Raw genomic sequence first — 16,604 nt, 5'->3', positions numbered from 1 at the left:
TGAGTGCTGCGGGATGACGGTGACAGTGAAGCGCTTGGACGGCGGCATAACAGCTTGAATTTCAATCCCCAGTGTAGTTACGAGGGTAAAAAGAAGGATTTTAAGAAGCTCTGTGACTTGGAAAACCGATGGACTAAAAGTAATGAAATAAATAAATAAGTACAGAAAGAAAAAATGCATGTCAAATTATTTTGATGTTGATGTTTTACTTCAGTCAGAAACATATTTCGTCCAAGCCTTGGTGTCTCATTACTTTTTATATCGTTTACGCAGTTATTGTTTCTAATGCGGCGCCCTTTCAATTTTGGGGTCGAGTCTGTTAATGAAGCCATGTTTCCTGTTGTATCATCTATCTAATTAAGAAAAGTTAATAAGCGGCAAGCGGAGTGAAATAAATCAGGGAGGGAGTGTGTGTTCCCTCTCCAATAAGAAGTTATTTATCCGCCTGTTTTGCCTGTACGCTCTGAGAGAGACAGCGAGCAGGTGAGGCACGAAAGCGAAGATGAGAAAAGCACTGAGACGTGTGTCAGGAGCAGGAAGTGCACCGTTACCTGAATCTAAACACGGCTGTCCCCTTCACCGTCTGTTAGCACCATCCTTATTTCCTTTCTTTCTTTCTTTCTTTCTTTCTTTCTTTCTTTCTAGGCAGATGGTGTGCATTAATGAAACATACAACCTCAAAGAAGAAAATAAATCAGAATGCACATAACTGATAACGTGAAAGTAACGATAACGCTAAACATCGTCGTTAAATGGTTCATTTTGTTTTTTATCCATGCATTCATTCATTCATTCATTCAAATCTGTCAGCTTCAAATGTATTTAAGGTCAAACTTTTTACTTTATTAACTGAAATATTTTGGCAATAATCTCCATATTTTCCCTTTATACTGATAGTAAAACTTTGAATCCATTTTAAAAAATGGAAAAAATTGAAATTTTCTTGAGATTTATTTTTATTTCATGCTCATATTATTATGACTTGTCTTTAATTAAATATTTGGGCTTTATTCATCTCATAATAGTTGCAGTTTATTCTTCAAATTATTTTAGTCAAATTATTGTGACTTTATTCTCAATATATTGCAGTTTTTTCACAAATTATTAGTTAAAATAATCTTTGAAATTATTAATAATATTTGTCATTTTTTAACCAATGACTCTAGAGTTTTCTTATGTTTTAGATACAAACGTTTTAACACCGATCATACCTTGGCTTTTTTTGTCCCTTCATCAGATTACGGCAGGAGTCCACTCATTTCCTATTTACTGTTTGTACTGGGTTTATCTTTTGGCAGCTTGGATACTCTGTGTGTGTGCCTGTGTGTATGTGTGAGTGAGTGAATGCATGTGTTACCTGCACCTTTCTCTCCTCCATCCCCATCCCTTTCTTTGCTTCAACGAGGGAAAGAAACAAAGGGCCGTGCAGAAAGATTGTGCCTTCAAAGATGAATGAGGGGAGAGAAAGGAAAGAGCAGCGAGTGTGTGCGAGTGCGAGAGGACAACAACAGGATGTGTGTAGTTTCAGAGAATTAATCAGAAGGCAACAAAGCGCACAACCAGTTTCTGCCGAGAGAATCAATCCATTTAAAAGAGCTCATCTCTCTCTCACTCACACTCACACACACACACACACACACAGTGTTCTAAAGGAGAGGGCTATTCACTGTGTCTCGAGCTGCTCCTGGTTAATTATCTCACAGCAGCAGCAGCAGCCTCCCTTGGACAACCGAGACTATTTTTTGGACTCAGCTCTACGGAGATTTATAGCTCTCTTTCTGTGTTGAAAAAGTTAAAAAAAAAAAAAAAAAGACTTCCTATTTTATAGTATTTATGTATTTATTAATTAAGGATTTTAAATAAAAATACCTACAGTATTTATCCTATTATTATATTTTGTTGCTTGAAGGTGTTTTTTTTTTCTTTCCTTACTGTGTACTCTGAAAGTACATCGAGGTCAGAGGTCATTTTTAAGCAGCAACGAATCATTTGGATGGAGGCCGGAGTGGAGAGAAATGTCGCGCCACTCAGCCGTTATAGAAGCAAGAGGTCATGGTACCGTGGTGTTTAGCGATCGCTGCAGTGATGGACGGCTGACCCATCCGCAGCCATGTGACTTCAGAGCCACGACAGCGCTCTAACAAACCGCAAACCGACTGCCACACAGAGATTTTGTACCACCAGTTATCACCGTCCGACTGGGAGAGATTTCGATTGGCGCTGATGAGGACCGGGATTCTCTTTTCAGCAGAGTGATTCACTGTCAGAACAAAAGAAATGAGACCAACCGATACAGCAGAGCAAATTCAAATTATGATTCACGCTGGCATGAAAACGGTACACAGGATTATTTATTTGGCAACGTCTCAGCATGCGTGTGACGGTCTGTGAAAACCTTTCGGATGTTGTTGTGGCTAAATTCTGATAAATTTGCCTACAAATCTGTTTTTTTTTTTTTTTTTTTTTTTTTTACGAATCCTGTGATCTTTCAGCTTTTATAAAGTCTGAGTATATTTCAGCAAAATGACATTGAAATGTTTTTAATTTTTTTAACCTTGTATAGGACAAGGCAAAAATTGAAGAGAAATGGTTTTGTTCTCACCATTTACTTTGGGGATAAAAGCCTTTGTGCAACTAAAAACTAATTGTTTTGGAGACTGTTTTTTGGAACATTTCTATGAAAAAATTGCCACAGAAAACTTAAATACTTAAAGCTCTGAGCATCTACTTTCAGATGAGTCATTAACCAGTAATGTGGAGTGTGACATGACAGACATTCAGCACTAAATATTAGCACAAGAAAATGAGTACAAATTCCTTTTTTTTTTACATCTTGGGTCACACTGAAATGTACAGTTCAAAGTTTCCCAGAGGTTCATTTTATAACGTTACTGATAATTTGCCGATCGATAATTTGCAGATCGTAAACTCTTCAAGGCAGTGGATCCACATATCTGGACTTGATAACCTCTGATTTAAGGTGCAGGTTTTGTCTTTTTGACTAGGTGTAGTACAGTTTAGTACATTACTCTGGAAAGAATATTTGGTCGATTGCTCTCGATATAATGATTTAAGATAATGCATTGAGTGTGAAGGGAAAGTGAGGGAAGATAGACAAAACATTGCACTTCTTACACTGAATGTTATGTCTGTTTTTATTCAACCTGAGGAAAAAATAAGGTTGTTATGTTTTAGGTTGTTTTTAGTCCTGGAACCTTTCTTCTGTGTGTTTGTTTCTGTGTTTAGGTTGTTTTTAGTCCTGGAACCTTTCTTCTGTGTGTTTGTTTCTGTCTGTGAGTGAGTGTATTGATGTTATCAGTGTTATGGATTTTGTCAAAAGGTCTGGATAAAGGGGGTTCAGTTACCTCTAAACAACACCACTCTGTTTATGCAACATCACTTTATTTCGCTTATCCTTATTTACCGTCATCTTAAAGACAGGCGATTTGAGTTGGTCACCCGAAGGCAAGAGAAGCATGACGCTCAAGCTGACAGAAGGAGATAAACAAAGCAACGAAAAGACATTTAAGACCTTTAAAAACATTTACGGCCATTTTTTGTGAGCCGTAAATAGAACGATAGAGAGGACAGTCAAACCTTCTCAGTAGAAACTCAATATCACAACAAACAGAAGAAAGAAATGTAATAATACTTGATTTTATCTTAGAACTTGGATTGATTGTGCAGCAGGTAGTGTTGCATCCTTATAATCCTTTTTCACCACCTCCAGGGTCTGTAGCTGCATTCAAACGTCGTTCTTGATTTCTACTCTCCTTTGTATTACTCCCATGACCCTTTCTGATGTATTAATCCATTTAAAGTGTCACGGTCAACAAATTTTTTGCAAATCAGCGACCTGTAAGAAAAACAGTTTGCTCTCTCCAACATCTCAACCAACATTATGGGATTATTTAACCATTCTGCCTTATGCAAGTATTCTTTGAGAGGGTCATTATCTCAGTTTTCGTTTTCTGTCACGTACAGAGCAAAATGGTGGTGCTATTGATGCTATGGGCATAAGTCATCTGGAAGCGCCGCAGCTACGCTTTATACAACCTTTCCTTGATTATAATGTGCACTTAACAGCTTGCGGGATGATATAAAAATCATTCACAGCACCACATTTGGATACACTTTTATGGATATGAAGCTAAACCAGCAATTGTAATAGCTTTGACAGCATGGTATAAGTAAAGGTAATTTGTGAAATGATGTTTAAAAAAAAAAACGTCCTCCATATGTTAAAACCTCTCATTATCACTTTTTCAGCTATAGCTTGAAAAGCAAAAGTACTTAAGCAATTATTAGAGCTTCTAGTGATCTAGTCGATGCTTTTATAATATCCAGTCGGTCTGAATAAAACCCTGGTGTGTTTTAATAGTGTGGTTTGTGAACATTGTGTTCACACTTTGGTCTGAAAATGAAGGTGAACTTGGTCCATTCCAAGCCCTGATTGAGTCAACTGCAGGATGTGAATCAAACTTGCCATATTGTGGATTGTGCTTGACAATCTGTATAGATTGTCTGCTAAACTGAGCAATATGAAGAAAGTTTTTTTTAAGCAAGTTTTAATAAAAAAAGACATTTGTTGCTTTTCCCAGTTTGTTTACTCGCTAATTCTCACCCACCAGTCATTTTCTCCCCATCATACAACGCCTATCATCCGGGGACGGTGTAGCGTTACCTCAGAGAAAAGTGAAGCCAGCCAAGATTAACTTTTAAAATTGCTCTTCATGCTGTGTCACAGGGTAGTATAATACAATCAGAGAAAGGTGCAATCTACCCGCTTCTACAAACAGACTCAAGACGCTCAAGATGGACTAGTATTCCTGTGAATGAATCATCTTTTCCAAAGTCTTTAACAGTTTAAAGTGATTTCCTTCACTTTAGATGGTTAGGTTTTACCACTTGTCTCACACTTCCTGATTTTGATCTTCCTGATTTCTGGATGCTCCTGTCTGCTTGTTTGCTCTCCATTCTCAGACTTTCACCAAGATACTCAGATTTTCACTTTATAATTAAAACTCTAAGTTTATGCACTTGCTTCCCAGCATTTGTACACTACATTTGCATAGATCCGGTGCTCCTCAGCGCATAACCTAATGACATGACCTCCAATCACTTATTCTTCTTAATCTCATCATTACTCAATTTAAATAATGAGTTACATCCAGGATAAATCCTGTCTAGTTTCTTCTTATCTGCTGACCATCTGACCTCAGCCTGCCTCGTGTTTCTCAGCATCACCTAGCTCTTTTGTTGGGTTTGGGTTAGATAAAAAACAGAAAAATGTAATAGCGACCATCGGTCCACATCAAGACACATAATAAGAATTACATTTATAATATAGAAGGCCAAAGTATACGATTTAGGACACAGCTTTGGACATTTAGGAGGAAGGAAGATCACAGCCTGTGTGATTTGAGGCTTATAGACAAATCAAAGTGATGCTCATCAAAGCATATTGAGACTGTGCATGAGACTGTGTACCTATTGAGAGTGATGTGCTGTGAACACATTGCAACAGAATTTAGAGATCCACTTATATTGCACTCCTGTTGGTGTCAAAATTAACACTCGCTTGATTTCAGTTTGCAGTTTTCCCCTAATGATGAATAAATACTGCCAAAGTGGATTACAGAAAGACTGAATTCATGTAGTAATGTATTTCTTAATGTGTTAGTACATACTTAAAAAAGGGGGGTGTTTGTAAATCTTTATTTACAAATGTGCAAGTCAAGGCAAAGACTCAAGACCTGGTCTATGTCTGTTAGTTGGATTGTGCCATGTATAGCACATATTATGGGTATATTTGGGTTTATATATGGGTTTACTTGAGGGAGAATGGCATAAAAACTGGGTCAGCAAGGAACACAAAGGCCAGATTATACAATGCATTCCCTGCAATGTTTTTTGGCTGAATAGTGGTAGCTAGTTTTGCTTTTCACTGTACCCAATGAAACTGCAATTTTGCTAGCTGTGATTTTTTTTCCCACCCATTTTTTTTTTTTGTGGTTGTTCATTTGCTTGATGATTATTATGTCAAAGCATATAACACAAGACTATTTGGTGAAAGAACTATTTAGGGGAACTACATCTGTTAATACTGCTTATACTAAAACTGAAAATTGGGTAAACCGTGTTACAGAACATACAGTAAGTCAAGAGCACATACACCAATTTGTCTCGCATCTAAAAAATATTTAATACAATAAATGATAAGTTAAGTCTCTAGGAACCGGAGCTGACCACAATAAAAATACCATATGGATTGGTTTCCCACTCATAAAATTAGCATCTAATCAGTGTTCATGTCCTCCACACTGTTTACTTCTTTTAAAACCAGAATCTTTATTTGTAAAATAAAAACTTCATATTAGAATTTCCATAAAATTCCTGAGCTAATGTCAAGCTATTTGAAGGCTCTGAGGTCAACTATTTGCAAAGAGTGTTTAATAGCTGGTCCAGGGCATCGCTTTCACCAGTGAGCAAATAGGCTGAGGCTTAGTAAGTAAATAATTTCTTTACAATGCACTTTGAGTGCATCTGCTGGCCTCATAGAGTTGCATTTTGTGTAGATATACGTACATCTTACTCTAAGCATAACAAAAGCGTTCAGCTTGAGTAGATTACAGCAGTCAATAAACGAAATGACCGTGTGAGCGATAGAACTGGATTAACAAAGTGAATGAGTGCTTCAGTAAACAAATTAACTGTGTAGTGCACAAGGAAACGAGCAAGTTAATAGGCCAGAGAACAAAGCAGTCATCAGGTGAGTGCAAGGGAGAAAAGATGGATGAGTCAATAATTAATCCAAACGACGGAAGCAGGGTTCAGTTGCAATCTCTCCGTATAGGAAATTAAATCGTTCACCGGAAATAATGAAATAAAGGAAAGCATAAGTGCAGACTACCAGGTCAAGTGCAGCAATCACTGTTCCTTTTGGTTCCTCCTCACTCTTGATCAAAACAAGACCGACTCCACTGAATAATCAGATTCTGTTCATGCAAATGCTAGGACTCTTAAGTTGTTTCATTAAAACCAAAACTCCAACGTGATACCACATTTTGTATATGACCGTAAAAATTGAACAGTTGCTGCATCTAAATAAAGATACTGGTCGTATTCAGGGTAGAGTCTCTAGTCTTTAACTGTCCTATTTACAGTATGCTCAAACTGGTTTTTTTTTCTTATGTGCAAAAAAAATCAGTGTTACTCCCTATAAATAATATCATGAACTATGTGCATGATATTAAACATAACATTTAAAGCATAAAAATGTACAGGATTTCCAAGGATCTTGACCATCAACACAATAAAATGCATTTTCTGGAAATTATTTCTCCATATTTTTAACATGCTTTATTCCACTAAGCTATATATAGTTCTCTCTTGTTTAAAATGGACTATAGTTTATCGTTGAGTTCGAAGGTTTTTCATTTCTCAAAATAAGCTCTAAGAAAAACTCCTTTCTAAACACCACTGCTTATAAAATTGCCAACATAAGGTACTCAAGCATTAACGAAGGGGAACATCTTCGGCTGGACATGTTTATTGTGGTTCAAAGATAATTATCTTAATTGCTGATCATTTCAATCATGACACATCTGCCTGCTTCCCACAGCATGTTCTGTGAGACACGAAAGAAATGCTCGCAATCTGTCCATGTCAGAAGCCAAATGAGTAACAATAACCCACACATTAGCTTCTGAATTAACATTAGCTTCCTAATGAATGTACCTTATCCATCATGTGAGAATGAAAATAAAGCAACACCTTTCAGAAACTGAAAAATTTCACGTCATCTGTAACCAGGCATACCTTATAACTTGCATTTTAAGGGTGTTATGAAAACGGATCTATTCCCTACAAGCTAAATTTAGAATAGCACCGCAAAAGTTCAAATTCGAGTCCGTTAGGTTTCAGTCCAAGTCAAGTTAGCAGACAGTCGAGTTCAAATCCGTGCCTCGTCACAAGTGAGTCAAGTTTAAATTCAAGTCAAGTTACCAGTCAATCAAATCAAAAGCTCACATCCCTGTCAGGTAATGCGTGGGTCAAGTGAATCAAGCTGTGAGTCAAGGAAGTCCAGATACGAATCAATTCACGAATCAGTCAAGTTCAAATACAAGTTTTGTCAGTGGATGTGTGCCTGAAGTATGACTCCAGACTGAGTCACAAACCTGAGGTAATTTGTTATGACATGGATTATTAATAGATTAAATCACTTGGCAGTTTCTGATGTTTTCACAGGGCTTCTGATATGTCTACTTGAGAGTGTGCTATACTGTACCTGTGTGAAAACGTCTGTGAAAACCTGTGAATTTCCTTTGGTGATATTATTCTTAAAGACAAATCCATGGCTGGTGCTTTGGATGTATGCTTTATATTGACTAATGGTGCTTGGTACATTATTTACTGTACTTTTTTTTTTTTTTTTTTTACTGTTGCTGCCTGCTATTCACGTTCCTTTGTTCTTCTCTTGCAGGAGCCTCGAGGTCAGGATGATGCAAGAACAAGGATCTTCGGTGGTTTAATTCCTCTGGGAGGAAAAGACAGATTAGGGAGAAGTAGAGCAAGGTGACAGAGGACCATGCACACTTTCTCTTGTCCACTGGATGCGAGATAGCTGCGATGCCCTTTGCTATGTAAAAGAATATACTAATTTATCTCCTACTCGAGCCCTTCCTTTCATATTGAGGAATACTGTGTGTCTCAGCTGAATTCACAGACCAAAAGTTTGAGATCCGTTTTATGAACTCCCTTGCTGTCTGAAGGGTGCCCACTGATGGAGAAAAGAAGGAGAGATTTTGGAGAAAAGAGATTCCTATCCACAGAGTGAGAAAGAAACCGAGAAGTACCCGCTGAAGAGGCAGAACGGGGAATACGGCCCTTGGAGAGTTTGAGCACGCTACAGTCAGTTACATAATCTCCCACTGGAGAAAGAACATAGTGTTTTGACAGCTATCCTACCCGATATTAACCTTTGTTTATAAATCGATCCGTCCATTTTATCAGGATTTATTCTCTTAGTTTGCGGTAGAATGACGAGGGAAACCAGGTCTTCATGGTGGCCCCTGTGGCTCTTAGTCTTAATGGGTTACTTTGCAACTGCAGAGGCCTTGGAGTTTGGTGGAGCACCGGGTCAGTGGGCTCGCTATGCCCGCTGGGAGGCAGGCTCGATCGGAGAGCTAAGCTTCAGCCTGAAGACCAATGTGAGCAAGGCTCTCGTACTCTACCTAGACGATGGAGGCAATTGTGACTTTTTGGAGCTCCTGATCGCAGAGGGACACCTGAAGCTGCGTTTTGCTATCCACTGTGCCGAGCCGGCCACCATACACATGGAGACTCGTGTCAGTGATGACCGCTGGCACATGGTCCTTCTCACACGCAACTATCGCGAGACCATGCTTATGGTGGATGGTGAGACCAAAGTGGCAGAGGTCCGCTCTAAGCGCAGAGAGATGGCTGTTGTCAGCGACCTATTTGTGGGAGGAATTCCACCGGACGTTCGCCTGTCTGCCCTCACCTCCAGCACGGTGAAGTATGAGCCTCCTTTTCTGGGTCTTATTTCCAACCTGAAGGTGGGCGAGATGCCTCCTACTCTGCTCAACAGCCAAGGAATTCAGAGCGACCTGGAGTACTTGTGTACCAAGCAGAACCCGTGTCTCAATGGAGGATTCTGTGTTGTCCAGTTTGGAGAGGTGCATTGTGATTGTTCTCACACACGCTTCAGGGGGAAATACTGCAAGGAAGGTAAGAGAAAGAATCTTGTATGTTTGTTTTTTAAATAATCAAGCAAGGGTGATTGATTTTGGAGTGCATCAGTCTACAGTCAGTGTAAGGTAGCACAACAAATGTGAAGAAATTTTATAGTAAAGTATGGCACTGTGGTTCAGCCTTGCCTCGCCATTCCAGGGTTGCCAGGTTGACCCTGAGCATACGTTGCTGCCAGTGTAGAGTTTTGCATGTTCTCCCCATGTCCAAGGTCTGTGATTTTCTTCAACCTATCAAAGAACATACTGCTTGGTGTACTAGCTTGAACAATTGACATGAATTAGCTTGACTCCTCTGTTTCATCCAGGGTGTAATCTGCCCTCAAACCAAGTGTTTCCTTAAAAGGCTCCTAGATCCAGGAATCAAGCAGTAACAATAAATAATTTGAATGCTTCGGTCAAAATGCTGCTTGGGTACATTTGTAGTCCATTTGTTTGCCTTTTCTTACCAATACTCTGGTCTGGTAATGATCTTACTTGCACAGAAAGATGCCAATGCATTTTTTTTAATATGGCTCCTTTCATTAGATCCATTTTTGGAAGGGACCTTAAATATAATCATCTATGTAGAAAACAAATTTGATTTTCTCCTATACAGTATGTTTCATCCCAGATCATAGCATAGCTTGCACTAAAGTGTATGACATATTTAACAAATAAACACACAATACATTTCCCAGTTAAAGGCGGTCAGGAGCAGGGTTTTGTTGGCTTTTCTGTGTGCAGGTTGAGCATTTTGTCCCCGTCTGGCCTGCTTGCACACTTCTAAACCGCAGGCGCCATTTCAAGATGGATGAAATCAGGGCTGAACTTTTTACTTTGCCTTTACCTAAAACAAATTTCCTCCAATTCCCATCCAATCATTCGTTCCCTTCCAACCTTGGAATGCAATTCAGTTTCCCTGCTGTGGATCTCTGACCCCAATGTTTGGCTTGTTTTCTCTCTTTCACCATCAATTTTTTTGATATTTATGTCTTTTCTTCACTCTCACTTGCCTTAGAAATCTCTTTTATACTGTAACTCACTTCCGTGACATCTGCCTTGTTATATTTTCTTTTATGCCTGTCTTTTCTAGCTTTTATTTTTGTTCATCATTCTCTCTTATGGCTACGTTGCTATACTACTTCATGATGCTCCTCTACCTCCAAATCTTTCTTTTTTTTTGGCTTATTCTTTACCTTCTTTGCCATTTATCTTCTTACTCTGCTATTGTCTATCCTAAGGTGGAAGGTCCATTTTTTTGCTGCTGAACATACTTTCTTTGCCTGTTATCTCTCTCTCTCTTTCTTTCTCTCTCATTCTCTCTCTCTCTCTCCTTCTTAATATTATTACATGTCTGTTTCTTTTAAAGGATTTTAAAGGTATGGTTCTTTTTTTAAGTCCATTACAAGATATCAGACGGCAAGGTGCAACTCCGCAACTTCTCATTGGAGCTGCTGGTGGCTGACGGAGGTGTTGGGATCATTTCACCCTCCTCTCGCACATGTTTATTCACCCTTTTCTCCTTTAATGTGTCTCATTTTCACCTCTCTCGCTGCATTGTTCTCCGTCGCACCACATCTATTTCCTCTCACCCCTACCTCACACACCCCACACACACACACACATACACACACACCATCTTTGTATTGCAGTATGAAGAACATCCTGGTGATACTGTTTAGCTGTTGGCATAAGCACGGTACAGAATATCCATGTGCACCCACTTTGACTTCTAGGAAATATTTGTTCTTTTTGAAAAATAAAGGAAAAGATAACGAAAGGGAGGAGGTGAGAGAGTAAGACAGAATGCTTAATTGGTTTCTTTGATTTTTTGATTTTTATTTTTTTTATTTCTACGTTGCTGAGTCATATAAATGCATCAAATTAGTACAGGAAACATGAGATGGGATTTTATTTAGGTTAGTACATGAGTGCATATACACTTACCTGCCACTTTAATAGGTACGTCTATTCTTCTGAGCATGCCTGCAAATACAATCATCCAAAGATTTATGCAACAGGCAATACATAAAATAATGCAAAGGAAGGAAAAATCTGATCCACGTGACATTAATCATGGTGTGGTTGTCATGATCAAAATCAAAGGACCACTTCTGAGGAAAAACATGTTACTTAAGTGACTTTATTTGTGGCATGATTGCCATGACAACCAAAACTCAAATAACCACTCTTTGCTACCGGGGTGAGCAGAAAAGTATCTCAGCATGCCAACAATGCATTAAAGACCTTAGGCTACAGTGAACACCGGGGCACTTGCAAAAAAAGACCCCTTTTTTAGAACTTTTAAGATGACCGAATGAAAACAGTAACTGTATGGTGTATGAAACAAACCCAGTGTCAGCAGCAAGTCCACAGTGTCCCAAGACATGCCTGAATGCTCACACAGACAGTGACGTATAGTCAAAAAAATTCATCTTTTTAATCAGAAAAATCAACACATTCCTATACTTAAAAAAACAAAAAAAAACGTCCTGTTGTCTCTGGCGTTAAAAGATGCCAACACAAAAACTGATCATGTGCGTGGGTAGACCCAGTGACACAAATTCAAAATGTTCTTGGAAAAGACACAGAGTGGGAGATGAAAGAGAGAGGATGTGAATGAGAAATTAAGTATTCACTCCTACCTTCATCATCACTTCTCTCTCTCTCTGTCTTTCTCTCTCTCTCTCTCTCCACCATCCATTTTCCTGTAATTGCACACTATGTCCTCACCACTTGCTTCCTCTCATTATGCCGCTTATGAACCAATCGCTCCCTCCTCCTTGCCGCGCAGGAGTGTAATTAAAACGGATGCCTAATCACCTGCATGGGCCATTGTTTTAATAATTGATCGCGACCCCGGTTTGTTTACGCACATGACCCTCCATCGCTATAATATAGTGTACCACATCAGAAATCTGCTGTAATTAAAGGTTAAGCGAGCTCTGCGGAATGACGGTGGTGATATTAATATATTTTAGCCTATGCCCTCATTTCTATGTGGATAAATAAATTCAGATACGTAAACTCGGTTTAGTGCAAAGAAAGAATTAAATAGCAGAACGCTTTGACATTTAGCTAGGTTATTAGCGAGCATATTATCAGTAGCCTATAGAGGTTCTGGGGTTGTTGATAACAAAACTAGCTTCAAGTTTTTTAAAGCTGTGTGCTTTCTTTTTTACATATTTATTTATTTTGAAATAACATAAAGGAATAGATTTAGATTATGTTTAATGATAAGCGTTGCCAGAATGACTTTGACAGCTGCCTCTGTGTATTAGCCGTGTTAGCATTTCTCTTTAACGTTAGCATGGCCAGATGAAGGTATTTTCAAGATCATTTTCCTGAAACAAAGCACACACACACACAGTGCATTTTGTGATCCTTTCCTACGCAGAGACCAACTAATAAAGAAGCTGAGGCACTGCTAAAATAAATCGTTTTCTAATCCATATCTCCACTCAGGCAAAATGTCACAGCAGAGCTAGTTTACTCTCCAGACAAATCCAGTTTCTGTAATTACAGATATGAAATCCGATGTGAAGCAAATGAAAAATTGCATGAGTCGCAGTAAGCCCGAAACGCACTAGCGTATAATCTAGGCGTGTTTTTTTTTGTTTTCCCCAAGCTTTCACTTATTGCTTAGTTTATAGCTTTATGAAACTTGTAAATTGAACTGGTAAAGTGTTCGTTTTGTGAGTAAAACATGGAATTACCTCAGAAACACGAGTAACCGTAAGAAGGTGCTTAACTAGCCTGTTATTGAATATATACTGTAGAACAAAAAAGCTCTCTGTTTAAATTGTGGCATTTTGATAGGGATGGGAGTAAAGGAGCATTTCTCTTTTTCTTTCTTTCTTCAGATCTATTGATCTAAGCATGCTAAGATTTGGCCGTGCCTCCAGTGTCACCATGTGGCAAGTTATTGCATCACTCAGCATCTTAAAATCAAAGAGTAATCCTTTATCCTGACCGATGAAGGAATCGGTCCTCGTCTCAGTCTTAATTCTCGCCGCGACCGCTCTGCTGATTGTCTTTTCCCCTCTCATTCAGCCTCATCATCACTTTTATAGCAGAGCGCCGTCTGCCCCTTTCCCACAGGACTCGCACACACACATACATACACACAACACACAGCATACTGACCTTTCTAAACTCACATTCACACAGCAAGACTGTTCTCACTTCATCTCTCACACACTTGATCACACACAACAGTGACCTTTTACAGTGACTCAGATTCTTACACACACACACACACACACACACACACACACACACACACACACACACTGCAGTGCCCAAGCATGTTTGTACTTCACAGCTATAAATGTCACATTCTGGCATCTTCATACAATTACGTGCATCCGTCAGCTTCATCATAATTTACCCTGCGCTTGACAACGTACTGTAAAATTGCATGCGCGTGCACACACACACACACAAACACACACTGCTCCAAATTCCCTATTTTGTCCCCAAATATCTCCCGTATGGCACTGAGGCTCTGACACCATGGCAACAGGATTAGATGGGTGGTCAGGGAGTGGAGGACGTAAAGGAGAGTAATACATCATGGCAATAATTACACACACACACACACACACACACACACACACACTTAATTGCACTTTAGCCCCACTGGCAAGGGGATGGAGGCTCTCAACATACATGAGATTGATGATGTGGCTCTTGTCTCTTCTGTACACACACACACACCACACACACACACACACACACACACACACAGGTAGCTAAAAGTTACATCGCCCCTTTTTGTTGTGTGCTGATGGCTCCAGTGGACACATTGACCTTGGGGTACATTTAACAATTCATCTCCAAGACAGCGGTCTAGCTGTCAATAAAAAGCGATATTTACTTAACAGCAGTGTTTATAGGCCTACACGACCCCTACGTAAGCTCTTCGTAGCAAACGACATACTGACAACCCTACAGATCAATATAAATGCTTATTTCATTCTAGTCATCATCTGACCTAAAAGCTGCGTCTGCCTTTTTTCATGCCAAGACATAACAAATGACTTATAGATGGCACAGGCTGTGTTATAATACTGTGTTATAGCACATCCGACTTTGTATCTTGTTGAACATGCTGTACTGGATATCAGTAACTGTATGTGAGTGATGTACAGTCAGAAGTGCACAGATCTACGGAGTTTGTCAGGATGTCTTAACCAAAGTGCCTTAACAAACACATAACACAACCTGTCTGTCACATCTACGTCCTACAACTTAGGATCTGTCAACAAACACACACAAAAAAAAAAAAACGCAAGTCAACTTGACATCCAAACACATAAAAGCAGTCTTTTAGTCTAAGTTAGATAAAACAAGTCTTTATAAATGTTTATGCATGTTTATGTCTGTTGTCATGAGAGGCTTGTGAGGTGTCATGGAGCTCTATTAATGACATAAAGCTGTAGAGTCAGTAAATATGCATCCAGGCTATTAGTTGCCTGGTTGAACAAGTAGTCTAGAGGTCACTGGTGTGTTTCTTCTCTTTTTCATCAGAGGAACAGAAAGAAGTTTATTATTTCTTAAATATATTTAATACTAAACGCACCCCACAGTAGTACAACATATTTAGCATGGAATTGGCAAACAGGTCAGTGGAAACCCACTACAGCTAGCAGAACACACACCTTAGGGAAACCTAAAGATGCTACCCTGAGTTTCTTATATTCATAGCCAAACATTGGCCAAGACGCCTGTTGAGTTTTTATCAAGTGCTCAAACACAGTGTTTTACCTCTAAGATGTTTGTAGAAAAAGAAAATAGCTGAGTTATTTCTCAACACAGGAACTAATAGACTTGTTTGTTTTTGCATTCAACTAGCTGACTAGATTGCTGTACTTTTATTGCTAGATCAAACGACTTCTACTTCCTCGGATCACTTCTCCATTTTCAACCTGACAACGTTGTGAATATTTAGTGAGTTTCATCCATGCTAATTTGGGCTCAATTCATTTTCGAATTCATGTAAGGTTTAAGTTTCTGTTTTCAGACACTTACGTGGGAAAACACGTTTCTTTAGGGTGCAAAAACCACCAAACATCTCTCCCTGTGTTGTCCTCTGGAACTCTCGTCTCACTCTCGTTCTCACGACCTGGAGGACATCCAATAGGAAAACGACGGACAGAGGATCAGACTGGATATTGAATTCTCGCCTCAGTCTTTCCTGCCAATACTTATAACACAAAAATCCTTATCTGCTACAGTTTGTACTTTCTACACAAACCCCACCAAACAAACTGACCTGTCTATCTGTCTGCCTGTCTGTTTTTTTTTTTCTGACAGATGTTTTGTATCATTAAGAATATGGTCTTCCAAATTGTTCAACATTTCATTAGTGCTGGAAGAGATCTTATATCCAGGATCACCATAAAACCAAGATGGCTTCTATGTGCAGGTCAGATTCTGAGTAAGAGTCTGACACATCAAAAAACATGCTGCTTAAACAAGCTGTATTTTGTCGGAGATAGCTGTAACTGATCCATTTATTTATTAATTTTAATTGGTGTACATCCCATAATGATGTGCGTCAGCCAATCTGGACAAAATAGCTTCCATGGTTACATAATAAGTGTTCTATTTTTATTTATCCCGCCTAACAGGCTTAGTGTCTGCAGCTGTTGGCTTCGAGGCACGTCTCAAACCCGTTTCCCTACAGATATCTTCATAGCTATTGAGTTGCCTTCTAAGACAATAACATGGACAAAGCCATTCTTAGTCTTTAACTGGAAGTATACACTGCTTTTCTTTTAGCTCTGAAATATACTGGCTTTTCAGGACCAAAATCTCTTTCGGTTTGTTTAGTAACAGAATGTA

General features: G+C 39.0%; 1 protein-coding gene across 6 annotated transcripts in view; it reads left to right on the top strand.

The window, feature by feature from the left end:
- Positions 1-16,604, top strand: part of nrxn2b (neurexin 2b) — a 539,034-nt gene that overhangs the window by 70,625 nt on the left and 451,805 nt on the right. For all 6 annotated transcript variants that reach the window (XM_060864253.1, XM_060864255.1, XM_060864252.1 and 3 more), the window contains exon 2: positions 8,486-9,753. In XM_060864253.1, coding sequence (XP_060720236.1) covers positions 9,042-9,753 — 712 coding nt within the window. In that variant the 5' untranslated portion in view covers positions 8,486-9,041. The remainder of the gene's footprint in view (positions 1-8,485; positions 9,754-16,604) is intronic.

The sequence above is a fragment of the Tachysurus vachellii genome, chromosome 2 (assembly GCF_030014155.1).
Source record: "Tachysurus vachellii isolate PV-2020 chromosome 2, HZAU_Pvac_v1, whole genome shotgun sequence".
Classification (NCBI taxonomy): Eukaryota; Metazoa; Chordata; class Actinopteri; order Siluriformes; family Bagridae; genus Tachysurus; species Tachysurus vachellii.
This window is presented reverse-complemented; position numbering and strand designations above follow the sequence as displayed.